Source organism: Mobula birostris, chromosome X, assembly GCF_030028105.1.
Source record: "Mobula birostris isolate sMobBir1 chromosome X, sMobBir1.hap1, whole genome shotgun sequence".
NCBI lineage: Eukaryota > Metazoa > Chordata > Chondrichthyes > Myliobatiformes > Myliobatidae > Mobula > Mobula birostris.
The window spans coordinates 79,041,425-79,064,451 of NC_092402.1; the positions used below are offsets into that span (position 1 = coordinate 79,041,425).

The following is a 23,027-nucleotide window of genomic DNA, read 5'->3' on the forward strand; positions in this document are numbered from 1 at the left end:
TTAATCTAAGCAATTTTCTGTTCCATTATCACAGATATTGAAAAATTAGAGCTGCCAGCACAAGATGATTCTGCAACACCACCATCTTCACCACTGTGGCAACAGGCAGAAAACAAGCTTTCATCATGGCAACAGGCAGCCGGGCAATCCTCACCTCCATGTCAGCAGGCCGATGACAAACACTTGCCACCATGGCAACCCTCAGAGAGCTTTTCCTCATTATCGTGGCAAAAGGTTGATGTGCCACAGGATCAAAACCAAATAAGGAGAAGAGCTACCTGGCTCAATTACCTGAAGAAGACAATGGAGCTGAAATTCTGACTCCAATTAAAGTTGGAGCATCTCTTAAAGATAGGTACAAAATTCAAGAGATTTGAATAAACTTTTTTACCCCTTCTCATTTTTTTCATTTTCTTAGACCATAAGATATAGGTGCAGAATTAGGCCATTTGGCTCATCAAGTCTGCTCCACCATTCAATCATGGGCTGATCCAATTCTTCCAGTCATCCCCACTCCCCTGCCTTCTCCCCATAACTTTTGATGCCCTGACTAATCAAGAACCTATCTATCTCTGCCTTAAATGCACCCAATGACTTGGCCTCCACAGCCGCTCATGGCAACAAATTCCACAGATTTACCACCCTCCGACTAAAGTAATTTCTCCACATCTCTGTTCTAAAAGGATGTCCTTCAATCCTGAAGTCGTGCCCTCTTGTCCTAGAATCCCCTACCATGGGAAAAAACTTTGCCATATCTAATCTGTTCAGGCCTATAACATTTGGAATGCTTATTTGAGATACCCCCTTCATCCTTCTGAACTCCAGGGAATACAGCCCAAGAGCTGCCAGGCGTTCCTCATATGGTAACCCTTTCATTCCTAGAATCATTCTCGTGAATCTTCTCTGAACCCTCTCCAATGTCAGTATATCCTTTCTAAAGCAAAGAGCCCAAAACTGCACACAATACTCCAAGTCTGGTCTCACGAGTGCCTTATAGAGCCTCAACATCACATCCCTGCTCTTATATTCTATACCTCTAGAAATGAATGCCAACATTGCGTTTGCCTTCTTTACCACCGACTCAACCTGGAGGTTAACATTTAGGGTATCCTGCACAAGGACTCCCAAGCCGCCTTGCATCTCTGCATTTTGAATTCTCTCCCCATCTAAATAATAGTTTGCCCATTTATTTCTTCCACCAACGTGCATGACCATACACTTTCCAACATTGTATTTCATTTGCCACTTCTTTGCCCATTCCCCTGAACTATTTAAGTCTCTCTGCAGGCTCTCTGTTTTCCTCAACACTACAGGCTCCTCCACCTATCTTTGTATCATCAGCAAACTTAGCCACAAACCCATTAATTCCATCATCCAAATCATTGACATGCTTCGTGAAAAGCAGCGGTCCCAACACTGACCCCTGTGGAACTCCTCTGGTAACCGGCAGCCAGCCAGAATAGGATATCTTTATTCCCACTCTCTGTTTTCTGCCGATCAGCCAATACTCCACCCATGCTAGTAACTCCCTTGTAATTCCATAGGATCTTATCTTGCTAAGCAGCCTCAAGTGTGGCACCCTGTCAAAGGCCTTCTGAAAATCCAAGTACACCACATCTACTACATCTCCTTTGTCTACCCTGCTTGTAATTTCTCAAAAAATTGCAGTAGGTTAGTCAGGCAGGATTTTCCTTTCAGGAAACCATGCTGGTTTTGGCCTATCTTGTTATGTGCCTCCAGGTACTCTGTAATCTCATCCCTAACAACCAATTCCAACAACTCCCAACTACTGATGTCAGGCTAACAGGTCTATAGTTTCTTTTCTGCTGCCTCCCACCTTTCTTAAATAGCGGAATAACATTTGCAATTTTCCAGCCATCCAGTACAATGCCAGAATCTTGAAAGATCATTGTTAATGCCTCCGTAATCTCTCCAGCTACTTCCTTCAGAACCCAAGGGTGCATTCCATCAGGTCTAGGAGATTTATCCACCCTCAGACCATTAAGGTTCCTGAGCCCCTTCTCAGTTGTAATTTTCACTGCACATACTTCACTTCCCTGGCTCTCTTGAATGTCCAGTATACTGCAGATGTCTTCCACTGTGAAGACTGATGCAAAATACGCATTCAGTTCCCCTGCCATCTCTGCATCTCTTACAATATCTCCAGCGTCATTTTCTATTGGTCCTATATTTACCCTCAACTCTCTTTTACCCTTTATATACTTTAAAGCTTTTAGTATCTTCTTTGATATGAGTCGCCAGCTTCCTTTCATAATTCATCTTTTCCTTCCTAATGACCTTCTTAGTTTTCTTCTGCATGTTTTTAAAAGCTTCCCAATCCTTTATCTTCCCACTAGCTTTGGCTTCCTTGTATGCCCTCTCTTTTGCTTTTACTTTGACTCTGACTCTGACTTAACTTGTCAGCCACATTAGTGTCCTTCTATTCAAAAATTTCTTCTCATTTGGAATATATCTGTCTTGCACTTCCCTCATTTTTCGCAAAAACTCCATCCATTGCTGCTCTGCTGTCCTTCCTGCTAGTGTCCCTTTCCAGTCAATCTTGGCCAGTTCCCCTCTCATGCCATTGTAATTTCCTTTATTCCACTGAAATACCGACACATTGGAATTTAGTTTCTCCTTCTCAAATTTCAAAGTGAACTCGATCATATTGTGATCACTGTTCCCTATGGGTTCTTTAACCTTAAGCTCTCTTGTCACCTCTGGATCATTGCACAACAGCCAATCCCCTAGTGGGCTCAACAACAAGCTGTTCTAAAAAGCCATCCCGTAGACATTCTACAATTCTCTCTCTTGAGGTCCATTATTGGCCTAGTTTTCCCAATCCACTTTCATGTTAAAATCCCCAACAATTATAATGACATTGACCTCCTGACATGCCTTTCCTATCTCCTGTTGTAATTTGTAATCTACATCCCGCCTGCTGTTTGGAGGCCTGTATACAACTGCCATTAGGGTCCTTTTACCCTTGTCATTTCCTAACTCAACCCACAGAGACTCTACACATTCCGATCCTATGTCATCTCTTTCTATTGATTTAATATTATTTCTTATACACAGGGCCACACTACCACCCCACCCCCCCATCTTTTCGATGCACTGTATATCTTTGGACATTCAACTCCCAATGGCAGCCATCCTTTAGCCAAGTTTCAGAGGTGGCCACAACGTCATACTTGCCAATCTGTAGCTGAATTTCAAGATTGTTTATTTTATTTCTTATGCTGTGTGCATTCAAATATATCACTTTCAGTCCAGTATGTGTTGCTTTCTGTTTTAACTACACCACGCCTCTATTGCCCTGTAACTCATCCAACTGGCTGTGATTATGCCTCATCTCCTGCCTGTCCTTTCTATCAGCTCTGTTGCATGCTGTCTTTGATTTATTTCTGTTTTCCCCTTTCTCAGCCCTATCACTCTAGTTCCCATCTCCCTGCTAAATTAGTTTAAACCCTCCCTATTAAATCTGCCTGCTAGGATATTGGACACCTTTGGGTTCAGGTATAACATGTCCTTTTTGTACAGCAATTTTGTCCTTTTTGTTCGTCTAAGAATGTAAGAAATAGGATGTGTTTGAACTGAAAACCAGGGATGAATTCCAAGGCACATGTTCCAGCCAAACTAGAACACTGTTGCAGATAAGGGTTAGACCATTTAGGAGTGAAATGAGAAATTACTCAAAGCTAGTGAAACACTGGAATTTGCATCCCCAGATATGCAGTATGTAGACATTTAGTCATTGTTTGCACCTCCAACAAGCATCAATAGATTGCTCAACATAAGAAATGCTAGCAAGCCAGAACCACTGCCCTCTCAAGACTGCTCAACCAATCAATAAGATCATGGTTGATCCCTTAATTGAAAACCATTTTCCTGCATTCCCCCCAATCCACTGATATCCAGAAATTTCGCATTTTATCATTTCAACAGTCAATGATTAAACCTCCACAGCAAATTCTAAAGATCTGTACCTCTGAGAAAAGAAATTTTACTGTTAAATAGTCTGCCACTATTTTGTGATGTGACCCTTAGTTCTAGTTTTGCTTGGAAACTCATTCAAGTCTCTGACGCTGAACAAATTCGATGGTGGCAGTTGTGTGTTGACTTTAGACCCTAAGGTCATTCCAATGATTTGTTCTTTGACCCTAAAGTCATTCCTGTATGTTGTCCTTTGACCCTAAGGTCATTCCAGTTACCCCTCTGGAGTGAGTCCCTGGGGCATTGTACCAATACTAGTGCTATTGACCAAAGACAAATAACATGGGGATCCAGATTCAAGTCCCACTAAGTACCTATGGAATTTAAATTCTTGGAATTAAAAACTAGGTATCAATAGTGATGAGTTATTGTAAAAGTCCATCTAGTTCACTGAGGGCTTTTCTGTTCGTACACTTATCTGGTCTATGTTTGACTCTATGCCCTTTCAAGTGACCTGGCAAGCAAGTTATCTCAAGAACAAGTAATGATGGGCAATGCATTCTGGCCTTAGCAGCCTCAGAGTCCCTCAAAAATGGAAAAAAATTAAACAACCTTAAGTCACTCTATTGCAGACTGCCCTGCTGTCAACATGTACGAACATGATAGTTGAAAGTAATTACTTCAACTCAAGAGTCAGGAAATAGATAGAACATGGCCTGCCAGCTACTAATAACATGTATAGACTATTCCTCTCAGTAACATAATTTGCAGGTAGCACTGTTCAACAATCTTCACGTCATCCAAGTAAGTTATAATAAATCTGATTCTGACCTTTGAATAGAATGTAAGCTATCTCTTTTGCCTGGCAAAGTTACTTGTGATGGATATATAAGAGAGTAGTGTGAGTTGATTTCTCAACAGTGCAGGGGGTGGGATGTCAGTTATACTATTGTGTGTCAGTAATACTGAGTGTGCCCTACACCAGGTTACACAAACTGCAAGGTGGAGAGGAACAGTGGAGAAATAAAACCCATAAGACCCAGAGTGCTGTCCATGTCCCTCTGGCTGAACGGTACAGCCAGCTCCAGCGAGCTGAAGATACCTGGAAGAAGAAGGTAAGATGGTCCCAAAGGTATGTGAGTGTGTCCCTATAGCTAGAGGAGTGTAATATGTTGGCTGACCACTGCCACTGACAAATGTTTCAATGAAAGTGCATTGCAGTCCTGGAATTTGAGGCTATTGGCACATTACTAGTGATCAAAACTTTGAGGTCTGTAAATCAGGTGCTTTGCAATTGACTCATTGGTAACAAGAGATGTACAAGTTGGTCTAAGAATACCTCAAAGCCCAGTTGGTGAGAGAAGTATGTTGATGTTCCAGTAACAGATGCACATCAAATGTCATCAGTCTCCATTTCATGGAGATTAGTTCAAATTATCAAGTGATTTCCAATTTTCTGCGTTCCCTGGAAAACTGGGTTATAATGACACCAATCTGCATGTACTGTAGATAAGTTCGCCACTCACTTCCTCTGCTTCAGGACTCCTTCGCGTCACGTAAACCCACAACCCTCCCCACAAGTGGTATCACCATGTGCCCCATGTTCCCTGTATTACTCCCATCGATCCAGTCTCCAGATCACGGACCCCCTCAATCTCGCCAAGTCTCATTCCCTTGACTGCCCAATTTTCCCATCAGCTAACAGGTACTGATCTCTGTCCCCCTTGAGCTCGATTTTGGGCCTTTGTCCAGTGAATCTACTTCTGTATTTACTTGGGAGAATGACACAGAGTCTATAGAAGTGAGGCAAAATAGCAGCGAGGTCATGGACTGTCATGAAACTTGTTAACTTAGCAGCAGCTGTACAATGCAATACATGATACTATGGAAAACATAAGTTAATCAATTACAGTAAGTGTATATATGTGTATATTGAATAGTTAGATTAAAAATAGTGCAAAACAGAAATGATACATAAAAAGACACTTTCTGGATGCCTTGAAGGCAACCTCATTGCAATACATCTAGGTATTTGAAATGTCCTTATCAATGGTGAGGTTCCAGAGAATTGGAGGATAGTTAATGTTGTTCCATTTAAGAAAGGCTCTAAGAATAAAGCAGCAAATTATATGCTGGCGAGCGTGACATCAGATGTGGGAAAGTTATTGGAAGGTTATCTAAAGGACTTGCCAGGTGGTGGCGTAGTGGTATCAGCACTGGACTTTGGGGCGGAAGGTCCCGAGTTCGAATCCAGCCGGCTCCCATGCACGCTTTCCATCTGTGCTGTGTTGAGCATCAAGCTAGCAACTTGACCTTGTAAAAAATAAATTGCCTGCTACAGAAACATCAGCAGCAAAAAGTTGATGGCCTATGCTCTCTTGTGAGTTTAAAGGCAATTTCTCTTTCCTTTTATCTAAAGGACTGGATATATGATTATTTGGGTAGAGAGGAACTGATAGGGATAGTCATGGTAGGTCATGTCTAACCAATTTTTATTTTAAGGAAGTTACCAGGACAGTGGTTGAAATCAAGGCAGTGGATGTTGTCCATATGGACTTTAGCAAGGCCTTTGGCAAGGTCCCACATGGGAAGTTGGTCAAGAAGGTTTAGTTGCTTGGCATTCAAGATGAGGTAGTAAATGGGAATACACATTGGCTTTGCAGAGAAGCCAAAGAAGATGGTTGCCTCTCTGTCTGAAGGCCTGTGACTAGTGGAGCGCTGCAGGGATGTTGCCAGGACTTGAGGATCTGAGAATGGGAAAGATTGAATTTATTCCCTGAAGCGTAAGAGAATGAGGGAAGATTTAATAGAAATATACAAAATTATGAAAGGTATAGATAGGATAAAAGCAAGCTGGCTTTTTCCACTGAGGTTGAGTGAGAGTAGAACTAGATATCATAGAGGAAAGGTGAAGTGTTTAAGGGGAACATGAGGGTCAACTTCTTCACTCAGAGGGTGGTGAGAGTGTGGAACGAGCTGCCAGTGCAAGTGGTACATGTGGGTTCGATTTCAACATTTAAGGCATATGGATGGGAGGGGCAAGATCCGGGTGCAGGTCAATGAGACTAGGGAGAATAATATTTCAGCACGGACTAGATGGGTCAAAGGGCCTGTTTCTGTGCCGTACTTTCATGACTCTATGCCCCTATCTCTTATCAGCTTTGCCCAAGGTGGCATACTTCCCTCCATACACTCCCAGAACCAGAACCAAAATGAGGGTTGCCTCACTTTGCAATAACCCTGCTCAAATGCATAGCATATGAAAGCCATTATCCACAAACTGTAAGATTTTTTAAAAAATGGTGTCTGTCTCTGTGTATATATGCACACATCTGTCTGCTTTGAGAATCTGCCAAGTGTGTGTCTCCATGTAACTGTGTGCCTGTCTTTGTGTGTGGGGTGTGTGTTTGATTCTCTCTGTAGCTGTTTGTGTGTGTGTGTGTGTTTCTGTGTGCGTGTCCAGTTAAGCCATTCATTTCCTCATGACATCATGTATCTCTTTCAATCTGTAATGTGCCAGTGGTGTGTTGTACCCAGGGTTAATCGATAGCTTAGTCTTCAGAGTAGTAGGTCACTGGATTCAATGGGGTCTGAAGTCCTCAGCCAGACTGCTGTCTCACTGATGTCATCGAGTGGAGATGTTACAATTAGTCATTAGTAACTCTGCACTTGGAAAGAAAAAAATGATCTGGGATTTATCTTTCAAAGTATACAGGGTAAAATAATACTTTGACTGCTTTAATGAAGTCCATCCAGATTTTGACTGAATCAGCATCTTGCATATATCCACATGACATCAATGGGGAATCTGCAGCCACTGATGAAGTCATTGGACTCAAACCAGACTCTGGGTTCCTTTAATGGATAATGCTGATTTCACCTTTTGTTGGGATATCTGATGGAAACAAGTATTTCAATAAAGAATGTTATCAAGGTTGACAAACTGGCAGCCAATATTGTTAATGGGGGTGCAGGGGAGAGCAGGTTCAAGCTATGTGAACTGAAAATGAAGTCCACATAAATGATGAAGAACACTGAGTGTTGCTGTGGACATTTTGTGGGGATATTGCAGCCATTAGCTCACCTCAAGTCAAGTCAAGTCACTTTCTATTGTCATTTCGACCATAACTGCTGGTACAGTACACAGTAAAAACAAGACAACGTTTTTCAGGACCATGGTGCTACATGAAACAATACAAAAACAACACTGAACTACGTAAAACAACACAAAAACTAAACTAGACTACAGACCTACCCAGGACTGCATAAAGTGCACAAAACAGTGCAGGCATTACAATAAATAATAAACAAGACAATAGGCACAGTAGAGGGCAGTAGGTTGGTGTCAGTCCAGGTTCTGGATATTGAGGAGTCTGATGGCTTGGGGGAAGAAACTGTTACATAGTCTGCTCATGAGAGCCCGAATACTTCGGTACCTTTTGCCAGATGGCAGGAGGGAGAAGTGTTTGTATGAGGGGTGCGTGGGGTCCTTCATAATGCTGTTTGCTTTACGGATGCAGCGTGTGGTGTAAATGTCTGTAATGGTGGGAAGAGAGACCCTGATGATCTTAGCTGACCTCACTATCCGCTGCAGGGTCTTGCGGTCTGAGACGGTGCAATTTCCGAACCAGGCCGTGATGCAGCTGCTCAGGATGCTCTCAGTACAACCTCTGTAGAATGTGGTGAGGATGGGGGGTGGGAGATGGACTTTTCTCAGCCTTCGCAGAAAGTAGAGATGCTGCTGGGCTTTCTTTGCTATGGAGCTGGTGCTGAGGGACCAGGTGAGATTCTCCGCCAGGTGAATATCAAGAAATTTGGTGCTCTTAATGATCTCTATGGAGGAGTCGTTGATGTTCAGCGGAGAGTGGTCGCTCCGTGTCCTCCTGAAGTCAACAATCATCTCTTTTGTTTTGCTCACATTCAGAGACAGGTTGTTGGCTCTGCACCAGTCCGTTAGCCGCTGCACCTCCTCTCTGTATGCTGACTCATCGTTCTTGCTGATGAGACCCACCACGGTCGTGTCATCGGCGAACTTGGTGATGTGGTTCGAGCTGTGTGTTGCAGCACAGTCGTGGGTCAGCAGAGTGAACAGCAGTGGACTGAGCCCACAGCCCTGGGGGACCCCCGTGCTCAGTGTGATGGTGTTGGAGATGCTGCTCCCGATCTGGACTGACTGAGGTCTCCCAGTCAGGAAGTCTAGGATCCAGTTGCAGAGGGAGGTGTTCGGGCCCAGTAGGCTCAGCTTTCCAATCAGTTTCTGAGGAATGATTGTGTTGAATGCTGAACTGAAGTCTATTAACAGCATTCAAACGGATGTGTCTTTTTTGTCCGGGTGGGTTAGGGCCAGGTGGAGGGTGATGGCAATGGCGTCGTCTGTTGAACGGTTGGGACGATACGCGAACTGCAGGGGGTCCAGTGAGGGGGGCAGCAGGGTCTTGATGTGCCTCATGACGAGCCTCTCGAAACACTTCATGATGATGGATGTGAGTGCGACGGGACGGTAGCCGTTGAGGCAAGACACTGAAGACTTCTTCGGCTCGGGGACGATGATGGCTGCACGTAGGAACGACAATGCTGCTCAGGGAGATGTTGAAGATGTCAGTGAGAATCTCTGCTAGCTGGTCTGCATATCCTCTAAGCACTCCGCCAGGAGTATTGTCTGGTCCAGCAGCCTTCCATGGGTTGACCCTGCACAGGGTTCTCCTCACATAAAAGAATCACTTTTATGATCTGAAGGTCTTTCTGCGGTGGTTCACATGATCAAAGTATGTATGCCATATACAACTCTGAGGTTCTTCTTTCCAAAGTTGCATATTGCATATAGTGGGTCCTCCTGCAGCGGTTTTGCTGCACTGGGCTATCATTGAGTTTGAAAATAGCCAGCTAGTGGTCTGATTGAAACCATATGACAGAAAAATTCATTTTTTCATTCCTTTTCCTTAACTTCCATCAAAAATGTCCTTCCCGATTCCTCGTTTCATTGACCTCAAGCAGCATGCTTTACAAATCCATTGTGTATTTTCATCCTATCTGCCAATAAGCTCTTTCTTCTGTACTATTGTCTCTCTGACCTTTTCTCCGTCACTGTAGGAAGAAGAGGAGATCATGAATTATGCAGAGCAGGCACAATACTGGGTAAGAACATGGATCCAGTAGCCTCTATGTCAAAGGAACAGTTGAAAGATGGGGTTGACTTGTTATGGGTGAGATTGAAGGAAATTGGTGAGGTCCATGATCAGTCCTGAATATATTCTCAACACAGGGACTCCTCCCTCCTCCCCCCCTCCCCCAAAAGAAACCACACATCTAATGAATAGCTTTTCATTTCTCCAGTGAAGCACTTCATTTCTCCAACCTTCAGATATACAGAATCTTAAAATAAAACCTGTGGGTGTTGCAAATCTGAAAAGAAGACAGAAATGCTGGACATGCTTCACAGGTCAGGCAACATTTGTGAAAAAAGAAGCAGTCAATATTTCAGATTGAAGACCCTCTATCTATACTGATGAAGGGTCTTCCATCTGAAACAGCTCTGTTTCTATTTCCACAGAAGGTATCAGACCTTTTTAGTGTTTCCAACATTTTGTGTTTTTATTGCAGATATAGGGCGACAGCTGGATTGGCTACTTTATTTTTTTTTGTGGAAGAGAAAATATTGGTTTACTTAACCTATTTAAGGACCAAACAGCTCTGAGATCCTCAGAAAGCAGACATAAACTGCTGCAAATCTGCACCCAGCCACGAGACTGTGAGCTTGCAGTCCCTCCCTACAAGTGCTCTGATCAGCTCTAGAATCCCACCTTCTAGTCAGTCTGCTGAAGACCAATAATCTTTAGTGCCAGTAGATAATAAGCCTCAAAAATAAAACCAAACTGCTGGAGAAACTCAGTGGGTTTAACAACAACCATGAAGGCAAATAGATGTTCAATATTCTAAGTCAACAACTTTGACCATCCCTTTGCCTCGATAGATGCTGCTTGAGCTGCTGAATTCCTTCAACAGTTTGTGTTTGACTCCTGATCCCTGCAACTACAGTGTCTTGTGTCTCTTGTTGTTGCTGAATAGCTCTCTGAATATCCTTAGATGCCCATCATCATACAATCCTTGCTCCTTTAATTCCACATCAAATCCTGAGTTTCAGATATACTCCAGAGCCGACTCTCATGCTTCTATTTCAGACGGGAGGTGACTGAATTGTAGCTGGATTTCTTTCCCTGTGTTTCATTTGTGCTTGACCACTCCAGCTCAAACCCTCTGTCCCTACCTCATTGACTAACTGCACTTCTTCCTACCTGCCCTATTACCTCAGCCAGCAAGTGAAGGATGAAATGTTTGAGGTTGGGGCTATATTTTCGGGCGGAGAGGATGGTGGTGAAGAAGCAGGGTTGCTTGTGCTTTATCCTGTGACTGTGATGTTACTCAGTGGCCACTGGGGGAAAAGTCAGAAGTCAGAATCTGTTGAATCTGTATTTGTATCAGCTCTTTAAAAGAGCTCTCTTAAATTTCATTGTGTCAATGACAGACTTCCCCACGAGTACTGTTCCCTAGAGCTATACAATGACAGACCTATCTCCACCAGTATTGTATGCTGGTGGCATACTGTAACAGACTTATCCCCACCAGTCCTATACCCCAGTGTTGTACAGTGACAGACCTGTCTCCACTAGTACTTCATCTCGGTGTTATACTGTGACAGAGCAAACCTACCAGTGCTGCACCCTAGTGGCATACAGTGACAGACTCAACCCCAACAGTACCGTACTCTAGTATCACACAGTGACTGATCCATCACTGTCAATACTATTCTCCAGTGTTATACAATAAGAGAATCCACCTCCACCAATGCAGTTCCACAGTGTTATACAGGGACAGATCCATCTCTGCCTTAACTGTATGGTGACAGGCATATGCCCACCAGTTCTGGACTAGTGTTCACCTTGTTGATTAGAAGCATACTCCTTCAGGGTTGGACTCATAAGCCACTTGAGAGCCCATAAGCAGATCAACAGAACGAAGACTATCATCCTCGACCTCGAGGGATAGCCATGACGACGAATGGCACACAGCCTTTCTCTGCTGATGATCAGAAAGGGTATATTGAGATTCAATCATTGTAAAATTAGTAAAAGATTACTTGTGTCTATAATTGTTTGGTTAAAATAGTAGTGATTAGTAGTCGGTGTGATCTAAAGTCTAGTGGTGAAGTTCTAACTAAACCATTATTTTAACTGAAGCAAACCTTACAGTTGCTGTGCTGATTGCTGTTCCATACATATTTTTGTCTAATGCTTAAGAGAGGAAAAGGTTCTATATACTTTGCTGCCAGCACTTTCCTGGCTTGACCTTTAACACATTGTTCTAATAATCTTCCTTCATTCTGTCTTTCCTCACACTTGTAGGACCCTGTCTATTCCTCCATCTATTCCCCAGTTGCTAGACAATGCCAGTACCTCATATGTTATGACCAGGTGAGCTCCTTCCCTGATCCATGGCTCATGCCTGTTATTATTAACTAACAAAGTAAATACCTGTTGCTTTTAGCCATTGTAACAATCCCACTCCCAATGCTCAAGCAGCCTTAGCCTAAGGTTTCCTCTCAGTGTTTCTGTGAAGTTACAAGCTTTATGATCTGCTTCATTTTCCACAACTCCCTCTTGCTCTACTTCATCCTTTTTCCTGTCTCTTTGTTTCTGTCTCTCATCCCATAGGATACACTTTCATTCAAGGTCAGAGAAGTGGCGTTTAATCAGAGTGGCCCTGATTATCTGTGGAGAAGAAAGGTGACTATTTAATTATTTCCAGTGGCTTAGCTGTAAAGGGAACAATGGATACCTGGGATTGACCATTACCTTATACCCCCATCACCCACCATTCTACCTTGGTGCTCAGGGTGACATTTGCCTGCATTTACTTTGGCAGCAATAATGTGTACAATCTACATGCAAAAATAAACTTCTGTAAGAAGTCAGCAGGTAAAGTAATATCCATGGAGGCAAAGGGAAGGCCAACGTGTCAGGACTGGAAGTGCAGAGGAAAAAGGTAGTCAGAGGGGGAGATGAGCCAGGCACTGATAGTGGTAGGTGGAATCAAATGAGTTGAGAGGGCATATAGAGCTAGGTGCAGGTGGAGTGGAGGGAACTGCACTGAGGCAAAGGCAGATCAGTCTCCAGGAGATGAGCCATCTGGACTCTCCTGTGTCCCCACCCTATCTACATGTGCTACAATATTCCATGCATGCAGGGCCCTAAGAATTGACACGTAGCCAGTTTGGTTCATTATACTCTGTCCTAAGGCACCAGCACTGAAACTGGCTCAACATGTTTAGCAAAACAGGTTTCTTTGTTATAATGATTGAAAGGAGCCTCAAAAGTCTGACACAGAATTTCCTGCGATCTTGCCTGAAGAGTTTGGTCACATTGATGGAATCTGCATCCCAGTAAAATAGCAAATGAAAAGTAGAGCTGAAGATGAATGTCCCTTCCTACTAGGAAAAGCTTTCTAGTGCAGGTCTGGTTGAAAGATAACCTTACAGTTTTCAACTTACCCCCTGATATCCAGCCATAAAAATATGGTTTATATATGTTTGCATACAGCCTAATTATAAGCTTAAATGTCTTTGTGTGTATGGTTGAGATACAGGAAATTCCTACTAAATACAAGCCATTGTCTTCTCCCATTCACTAGAGAAATGTTGGGCCTGGTTTGACAAAAAATGATTGAAAGGTGAAAGGAATTAGATCACAGAAAAGTACCAAGAAACTGGTGGAGAATCAAGGATACAGGGACAAAATCTCAAAATTAGAGCCAAGTCCTTTAGGAAAGAACTCAGGAAGCAGTCTATCCACAAAGCAAAGTCTAGGACATCTCTTCCAATTGTCTGCAAGTGCAGAAGGATAGTCAGGATGTCCCAGGCTGAGATCGATGGTCTTTGCTGCTTCGCTGCATTGAAGGATGTGATGGAAAGATGGGTAAATGAATATAACCATATAACAATTGCAGTACGGAAACAGGCCATCTCGGCCCTTCTAGTCCGTGCCGAACTCTTACCCTATCCTATTCCAGTGGCTTAGCTGTAAAGGGAACAATGGATACCTGGGATTGACCATTACCTTATACCCCCATCACCCACCATTCTACCTTTGTGCTCAGGGTGACATTTGCCTGCATTTACTTTGGCAGCTATAATGTGTACAATCTACATGCAAAAATAAACTTCTGTAAGAAGTCAGCAGGTAAAGTAATATCCATGGAGGCAAAGGGAAGGCCAACGTGTCAGGACTGGAAGTGCAGAGGAAAAAGGTAGTCAGAGGGGGAGATGAGCCAGGCACTGATAGTGGTAGGTGGAACCAATTGAGTTGAGAGGGCATATAGAGCTAGGTGCAGGTGGGGTGGAGGGAACTGCTGAGACAGAGGCAGATCAGTCTCTCTCTCTCTCTCTCCCTCTATATATATATATATATTTATTTATTTATTTATTTATTTATTTCACCTCACAATTTTATCAATATAAACTGAAGATCAGCTTCAATCTACTTGAATGATGGAGCAAAGGCTTATTCTGTCCCAGCATTTCAGGATCGGTCAGCTTGGAATTTTGCATCCTGTCAAGGTGAAGGGGAGGAATCAGCAATCTCTGTATGCATGTATGAACACTTCTTTGTGTCTGTGTGTCCATTTGTGTGCATGTGTACAGTGTGAGTGGAGGAGACTTTGCATAGATGAACGAAACTGAATTTTCAACAAAGACCATCAGGAGCTGTATAAGTCCAAAGAGATGTAAACACAAATGTATTCAGACTGATAGAACCAAGGTCTTGAAAAAAAGTTTGGCTGGAAAAACAGTTGTTTTCCTTTCAAGGACCCATAATGAGGCTTTCCATTTTATCCATTTTGGGTAATTTTATGAACTAATAATGTCATTAATCCCAGCTCTGGAAACATTGGAAGTCCAGTTGGTTCTGCATTCCCAGTATAAGAATTTATTGGAGTGCAAATACCTCTACAGCAGTGGTATCTAAATATGGAGTCCATGGACCCCCTGGTTAATGGTAAGGGTCCAAGGCATAAAAGTTTGGAAATCCCTGCTTTGGAGATATATCTCAAATGCTGCTGACATGGATTTGGATTCAGTCATAAATTAGCGATTTCTAGAGTGTTCTTGGCTCATGATCACTAGTGATCAGTGGTGATGTCCAGGTATTTAAAATCTTTCCAAATGTACTGAATGCAGCTTCAAGAGTTGGTGTTGCATAGGCCCCAAAAAGGGCACTTTCCAAGTTACCCCAGCAGTGAACGGGTTACAGTTTCACCAGTTTTCTACGTTTGCCAGCTTACTTCTTTGTCAGAGTATCCTTAAGGATTTGGATGCATCTGTGATCATTGTGCAGTAGAGAATTCCAGAGAGAGTGCACTAATGTGATCATTTGTACTTTGTAATTGCTTCAGCTAGTGGACCCTGATCTACTTGGTAAAGCATAGGTCTCTCATTGAAATTTCCACCGGCATAGCCTTTAGTGTTGGGGGAGTAGACAAATTGTTCCAACACTACAATGTCTCTTTTGGTTGTTGGAAGTGGAAATAGAAACTTCTACCAGAGCCTTGCAGACTTGGCTGGTATGGCTGTCTGCTCAGACAAGCCCCCAAGTTACTGATATTGAACAGCCAGGGCTTTTCTCTAAGGTTTCAGCCTTTATTGAAGCTCATTGTGCCTAGGAAAGTTTTTCAGACATAAACAAAATGTTTTCATTTGAGAGCAAGACCAAGGTTAAGGTAGGTTAAAACCAGGAGGACTGGTTTACGAGAAAGAGGACAGAGAGAGGTTGAACAAGTTGGGTCTTTATTCTTTGGAGCATAGAAGGTTGAGGGGGGACTTGATAGAGGTATTTAAAATTATGAGGGGGATAGATAGAGTTGACGTGGATAGGCTTTTTCCATTGAGAGTGGGGGAGATTTAAACAAGAGGACATGAGTTGAGAGTTAAAGGACAAAAGTTTAGGGGTAACATGAGGGGGAACTTCTTTACTCAGAGAGAGGTAGCTGTGTGGAATGAGCTTCCAGCAGAGGTGGCTGAGGCAGGTTCGATGTTGTCATTTAAAGTAAAATTGGATAGCTATATGGACAGGAAAGGAATGGAGGGTTATGGGCTGAGTGCAGGTCGGTGGGACTAGGTGAGAGTAAGAGTTCGGCACGGACTAGAAGGGCCGAGATGGCCTGTTTCCGTGCTGTAATTGTTATATGGTTATATGGAATATGGAGCTCACTCACACAGGAAGTTTGCAAAAGTGATGAGCAGAGGTAGTTTTAAGGGGAAGCAATCTAACCATGTTAGATTGAAGGAGAAGTGGACATGTTGTACTGAAAGTACTAAGTGGTTTGTTTCTGTGCTGTAGGTAATTTCCCATTCTGTCAAAAAGACTGACATGTGTCAGATCAGTGCTGTACCAACATACATGAGAACTGGAGCATGAGGTTTGAACAGAAATCATGGCTTCTGGCAGCCACATGAACTCCTCCAAGAGGCATAAATCCCCGGGGAAATGTACAAGGTTACTAAATAAAGACTGGAAAGATTTTCTATCTCTCCACACTCCCAATCTATTCAGTCCCAGCCCTCAGACACAACCAACAAAATAATCAAAGCTATCACAACAAGCAAAATATTCATAAGGAACTTATTGTATCAGTGCACAGTACTTAAATGTAGATGATCTGGTGCAAAGTCTAATTCACTCCATTGATGCAACAGAATTTGTCATAAGCCGAAATTCCTCCTCATCTCTGTTCTAAATGGATGTACTATTCTGAGGCTAGGTACTCTAGTCCTAGACTCCCCCATTACAGGAAACATCCTGTCTACATCCACTCTGTCTAGGCCTTTCAATATTCGACAAGCTTCAACAAAATCCCCCTCATTCTTCTAAACTCCAACGAGTACGGAGCCAGAGCCATGAAACAATCTTCATATGTTAACCCTTTCATTCCCGGAACCATTCTCATGAAACTCTCTGGATGCTCTCCAATGCCAGCACATCTTTTCTTTGATAAGGGGTCCAAAACTGCTCATAATACTTCATGTGCAGTCTGACCAATGCCTTCTAAAGTCTAGGCATTACATCTTTGTTTTTATATTCCAGTCCTCTTGAAATGAATGCTAACATTGCATTTGCCTTTCTTTCCACCAACTCGACCTGCAGGTTAACATTTAGGGAATCCTACACAAGGACTCCCAAGTCCCTTTGCACCTCTGATTTTTTGAATATTCTCCCCATCTAGAAAACAGTTTATGTCTGTATTCCTTCTTTCAAAGTGCATGACCATACAGTTCACAACACTATATTCTGTCACTTCTTCGCCCATTCTCGCAATCTGTTCAAGTCCTTCTGCAGCTTCCCTGCTTTCTCAACACTACTTGCCCTTGCACCTATTTTCATATTGTCCACAAACTTGTGTGCAAAGCTATCAATTCCATCATCTAAACTGTTGACATATAAGGTGAGAAAAAGTGGTCCCAATAGCTTCCCCTGTGGAGCACACCTAGTCACCAGCAGCCAACCAGAATAGACCTCTTTTATTCCCACTTTTTGTCTCTTGCCAATCAGCCACGCTTTATCCATGCTAGAATCTTTCCTGTAATACTATGGGCTTTTATCTTGTTAAGCAGCCTCACATGTGGCACCTTGTCAAAGGCCTTCTGAAAATCCAAATAAACAGCATCAACTGACTCTCGTTGGTCTATCCTGCTTATTACTTCCTCAAAGAAGTCCAACAGATTTGACAGGCAAGAGTTCCCCTTAAGGAAACCATGCTGACTTTGGCCTACTTTATTGTATGCCTCCACGTACCCAGAAACCTCATCCTTAATAATCGACTCCACCATCTTCCCACCCACTGAGGTCAGACTAACTGGCCTATCATTTCCTTTCTTCTGCCTCCATCCCTTAAAGAGTGGAGTGACATTTACAATTTTCCAGTCTTCCAGAACCATTCCAAAATCTAGTGGCTCTTGAAAGATCATTACTAATGCTTCTGCAATTTCTTCAGCCACCTGTTTCAGAACCCTGGATGTAGACCATCTGGTTCAGGTGACTTTGCTACCTTCAAACCTTTTAGTTTCCCAAGCACCTTCTCCTTAGTGATAGCAATTGCACTTATTTCTGTCCCCTGACACTCTTGAATTTCAGCCATACTGCTAATGTATTCCACAATGAACACTGATGTAAAATACTTATTAAGTCATCTGCCATTTCATTGTCCCCCATTACTGCCTCTCCAGCATCATTTTCCAGCGATCCAATGTCTACTCTCATCCCTCTTTTACTCTTTATACAGTACATCTGAAAAAATTTTTGGTATCCTTTTTGATTTTATTGGTGAGCTGACCTTCATATTTCATCTTTTCTCTCCTTGTTAGTTGCTCTCTATTGATTTTTTTTTAAAAATCCCAATCCACTAACTTCCCACTAATTTTTGCTTTTATGTTGGCTTTGACTTTCCTTGTCAACCATGGTTGCCTTATCCTCCCTTTAGAATACTATTTCATCTTTGGGATGCATCTGTCCTGTGTTTTCTGAATTGCTTCCAGAAATTCCAGCCATTGCTGCTCTGTCATCGTCCCTGATAGTGTCCCCTTCCAATCAACTTTGGCCAGCTCCTCTTTCATGCCTCTGTAATTTTCTTTACTCTGCTAAAATACTAATACATCTGACTTTAGCCTCTCCCTCTTAAACTGCAGGGTGAATTCTATTGTATTATAATCACTACCTCGTAAGAGTTCCTTTACATTAAGCTCCGTAATCAAATCTGATTCATTTAGTTCATTACACAACACCCAATCCAGAACTGCCTTTCCCCTGACTATAATTTTTCCCTATCATCTGCCAGTTCATCCTCTAAGATCGGGGGTGGGGGGGTGTAGCTAACTTCGGAAGAAATTGGGATTTTCTATTGATGAGAAAGGTATCTTTGCTACTGATTAGATTATTGTACATTCACTGAGAACAGTGATGGGCAGGATGCTACAATCACAATATACACCTGCAGCTAGGTATCCTGACAGACTTCTAGTGGTAGTAATGGCTGGATAAGGGCTCCTTCTGATTACCATTGAATTTAACTTTAATTATCCCTGTTGCTACATGGTAGGGACCTGTCAGAGCAGATAAGAGCACATCACTGAGATGATATCAAGAGGTTTAAAAGACCAATGGAAGTGTAAATAATGTGAGTTGATGCGAGAAATTGGTCATGGAAACCGCTTCCATAACTTGCATAATGAATTGCATAGTAACTTTTCTCCCAAGTGATTTCATTCTGATATCCTGTCCCATTAGTCTTCCAGTAATAAAATACCCAAGCTATCAGCTTCTTTCAAAATCTCAACCAAGTCACCTGTAATATTCTGGATTCAAAGAAATTCATACTGAATCACTTTTTTCCATTAAGCTTTCAGTGCTTGGCCTGATTGTAAAGCCTTCTCTTTCAGCATAGAGTCTTACAGTTTGGACACAGGTCTTGGGCCTACCAAGTACATCCCAACTATCGAGCTTCCACTTCCTAATCCAACATAAATCACATTTTTTGTCTGCACATTTCCATCAATCACATTCCCCACAACCATATTCTGCTGCACACTTAGCAATACAGTGGAGTATTAATCTAACCTAGGGGCTCAAAAGGTCAACAATTTTGTTTTCCCCACAGAATCTACTTGACTTGCTGAGTTGCCCCAGAAGATAGTTTGTTGCTCCAACCTGCCAATCCTCCTGTTTTTTGGATGTGGGAAGAAACTGGAGCACCAGTTAATGGCTCAGCACAGGCTAGGTAGGCTGAAGGGCCTGATTCTGTGCTGTAGTGTTCTATCACTCTATGACATCCCATATAGTCACAGGCAGGGCAAACTAACTCCATATACAGATGGCATTTGGGGTCAGCATCTTTTGACCTTCCCTCTAATTGTTTTTTACAGTTACATGGACCAACCATTGCTCTGAACAGGAAATTTTTACATGGCCTGAAACTATGCAGCACTTTAAATGCTCTTTTTTTGTAATATGCACTTTTATGAAAACTTAGAATGAAAATTGAGAAATCACATACTTTTATGTTGTTTATTAATTGAAGGCTATAATGAAGTACTGGATGGCAGGGTGGAGCCACCATGTACCAAGGCATCTTTCTACCAAAGGAGGTGTAAGTCACTCCTTCCCTCGGCAAGCCTGCAGGTTACCCATGGGCAAGGTGCAGCAGCATTATATTCCCCCCCCACCACCCTGTTCAGGATCACTTGAAGCCATGGGAACAGGTGGTGGATGGTCGTATGAGCAGCTGATGCATATCACAGGTCCTGGTTATGTGACCACTGACACCAGGTAAACAATCTCTGAAGAGTATTGATAATGGCTGGGGTCACCTGTCTTGTAAAGACACTGCCCAGAAGAAAGCAATGACAAACCATTTCTGTAGGAAAAAAATTGCCAATAATCATGGTCGTGTGGACTATGATCGCCCATGTCATATGGCATAGCACATAATGATGATGACGAAAATGAAATATGGTACGACAAAGAAAATCTTTCAAGATTTATAAACTTTTTCTCATCTGTCTTTGTTCCAGCTGCGTGGCAACAAAGGCTATGTGCATGGGAGCATTTCAGTTACTGCGCGGCCGCGCACCCGCGCTTCTTAGAGGGAGGAGTGTCAGCATCAAACATGGTTGCTGGAGCTGTGAGGTAGCGGCTCTACTAACTACACCACTGCGCTCCCTATAGATTAAAGCAGATAGTTACTTCACAGGTGAATTGTTTCCACGCGGTGTTCTGTGTAACCGAATGTTTCCTTGCTTATAAAATTGGTGTTGAAATAGACTTTCTCTGTTAGAGAACAGCAACTGATATCGGGGGACAGATATCATTGGAGCAACGAAAGCAACAGATCTCTGTGAGCGAGGAGCAGTGGAAAGTGAAAGGCAAAGGCGCATTCAACGACTCCACACAGTTCACTGTTGCTGCACGTATGGTGAAGAAAGGTCAGCACACTCTTAGCGTATTTGTTCATTGGCAGAGAGCCTGTAGCCAACACAAATAGTTGCTGAAATAAGTGCCCTAAATTTATTTTTCAAATCTCTCTCTTCCATTTATGTTTTAACCCTCATCTCAACCCTCTCAGGAGATGACGCATAGGTGAGTCTCTGCTAATATTTCACTGTGGCGGTCACCTCCAGGGCCCCAGGATAACCGAATCTCCCACTTTTGGAGGAAGATTTAAATCAAGGTCCTGGCAAGCCTCAGGTTTTCTGATATAGCTGGTTTTCTGTATTGCTGGTTACAGGTTGTTGAGGGCAGACTGTCTGAAGAAGCCTAAAAAGGCATCATCTGGGGAAGCAAAAATGAGATCATGGGCTTCAAGATGAGTTTGCCTCAAGACAGGATTGAAGGTGATCGTCTGTGAGTGGTGGTGGGTGGGGATGGGGTTAAGGCCGAAGTGGTGTGGAGGTACAGTAGATACTGAGACTTGGGACAAAGTGTTGGTGGTTAAAATAAAAGGCAGGCATCTACAGGACAATCAAACCTGATCATGGAAGTCCAAATACCTCTGAAATGAAATCAAGGCCAGTCTCTGTTTGCTCCATTTTATCAGTAGGTCATAATGGCATCCAAACACGTTTAGATGTCACTGTGTATATGTGGGTATCTCTGTGCATTTCACGAACTCTGAAACCCCCTAAATGGCTTTCAATAGTCTGTGAGCCTTATAATAAATGCTAAATCACTCTGTAATAGGCCACACAGACTAGGAGCTAACTATCTCCCTTCTGTAGAAGGCAGGATGAACCGTCCCTCTACACAAGGAAGGTGGGTAGCTGGGCCAATGCGTCCTGACATCTTCCCTTCAGATCCCCTCGAGCAGCTTTGCAAAGCAGTTCCAAACTTTTCAAATGTCACTGCCATCAGAGTCAGTTTTTTTTTGTTGTGAAACTTGTTCTTTTGCTGCAGCAGTACAGCGCAATATGTAAAAATTACTGTAAGTTACAATAAATACATAAAAAATAAATACAGTAGTGCAAAATAGGTAGGTTCATGGACCATTCATAAATCTGATGGCGAGGGGAAGATGTTCCTGAATCTTTTTCAGCAGATTAACATATAATCATAATTAAAAAGATATTAACAATGAAGAAATAATTAACTAATTGAAATAGAGTCAAGTGAATCAAGTATCTGCCTGGACTTGTTCTTCTGTCTAGAGGATTAACCTCCACATTTAAGTGAATGTGGGTGCCATTTGTGGACCAGCTGTCTCTGGGGTAAAGTTGAGGAACTGGCTAAAAGCTACACCCCACCCTTTCTTCAGCACATTACCACCATGCCACTAGATTCAATGATGAGCTTTACCTGGTGTACATAAGTAGTGGACTTCTGCCTTTAACCATGCATACAAGGATGACTAAGATGCATCTTACTGACACCGGTCACTCAGCACAATTCACAATGATCAAGTTGTTAGCCATTGAGACATCCATCATGAAAACGTGCCTTTCAGCCCACCACATCTGTGTCAACCGTCAGACTCTCCTCTGCACTGGTAAGACCCAACATAGATTGGGGGACCTTTTCTCCATCTCATAAAAGTATGATTTCCCAGTGGCAAACTATTTTAATTCCCATTCTGAAAAGTCTGTCCATGACATCATCTTCTGCCAAGTTGAGGCTACACTCAGGTTGGAGGAGCAACATCTCATATTCCGTCTGGGTAGGCTCCAACCTGATGGCATGAACATCGATGTCTCCTGCTTCCAGTAATTTTTCCACCTCTCTCTACCCTCTTCTTCGTTTGCCCACTTTGGCCCCCCCTTACCCCTTCTCCTCACCTGTTTTTCACCTCCCTTGGTGCCCCTCCTCCTACCCTTTCTCCCAGATTCCTTCTTCTCCAGCCCTTTACTTTTTCCACCTTTCACCTCCCAGCTACTTTCTTCAGACCCCGTCCCCCATCCACCTGCTTCATCTGTCTTCTAGCTCCTCTTCATTCCCCTTCCCCCTTCCCCCCACCTTCTTACCCTGGCATCTTCCCCCTTCCGTCTCAGTCCTGAAGAAGTG

The 23,027-nt window shown here is 42.9% G+C and overlaps 1 protein-coding gene across 1 annotated transcript in view; it reads left to right on the top strand.

Annotated features, from left to right (window-relative positions):
- LOC140191884 (supervillin-like) overlaps positions 1 to 23,027 on the top strand; it is a 263,570-nt gene that overhangs the window by 182,493 nt on the left and 58,050 nt on the right. The window contains 7 exon segments of the mRNA XM_072249701.1: positions 35 to 259; positions 262 to 355; positions 4,922 to 5,051; positions 10,027 to 10,071; positions 12,336 to 12,404; positions 12,645 to 12,716; positions 20,812 to 20,959. Coding sequence (XP_072105802.1) covers positions 35 to 259; positions 262 to 355; positions 4,922 to 5,051; positions 10,027 to 10,071; positions 12,336 to 12,404; positions 12,645 to 12,716; positions 20,812 to 20,959 — 783 coding nt within the window.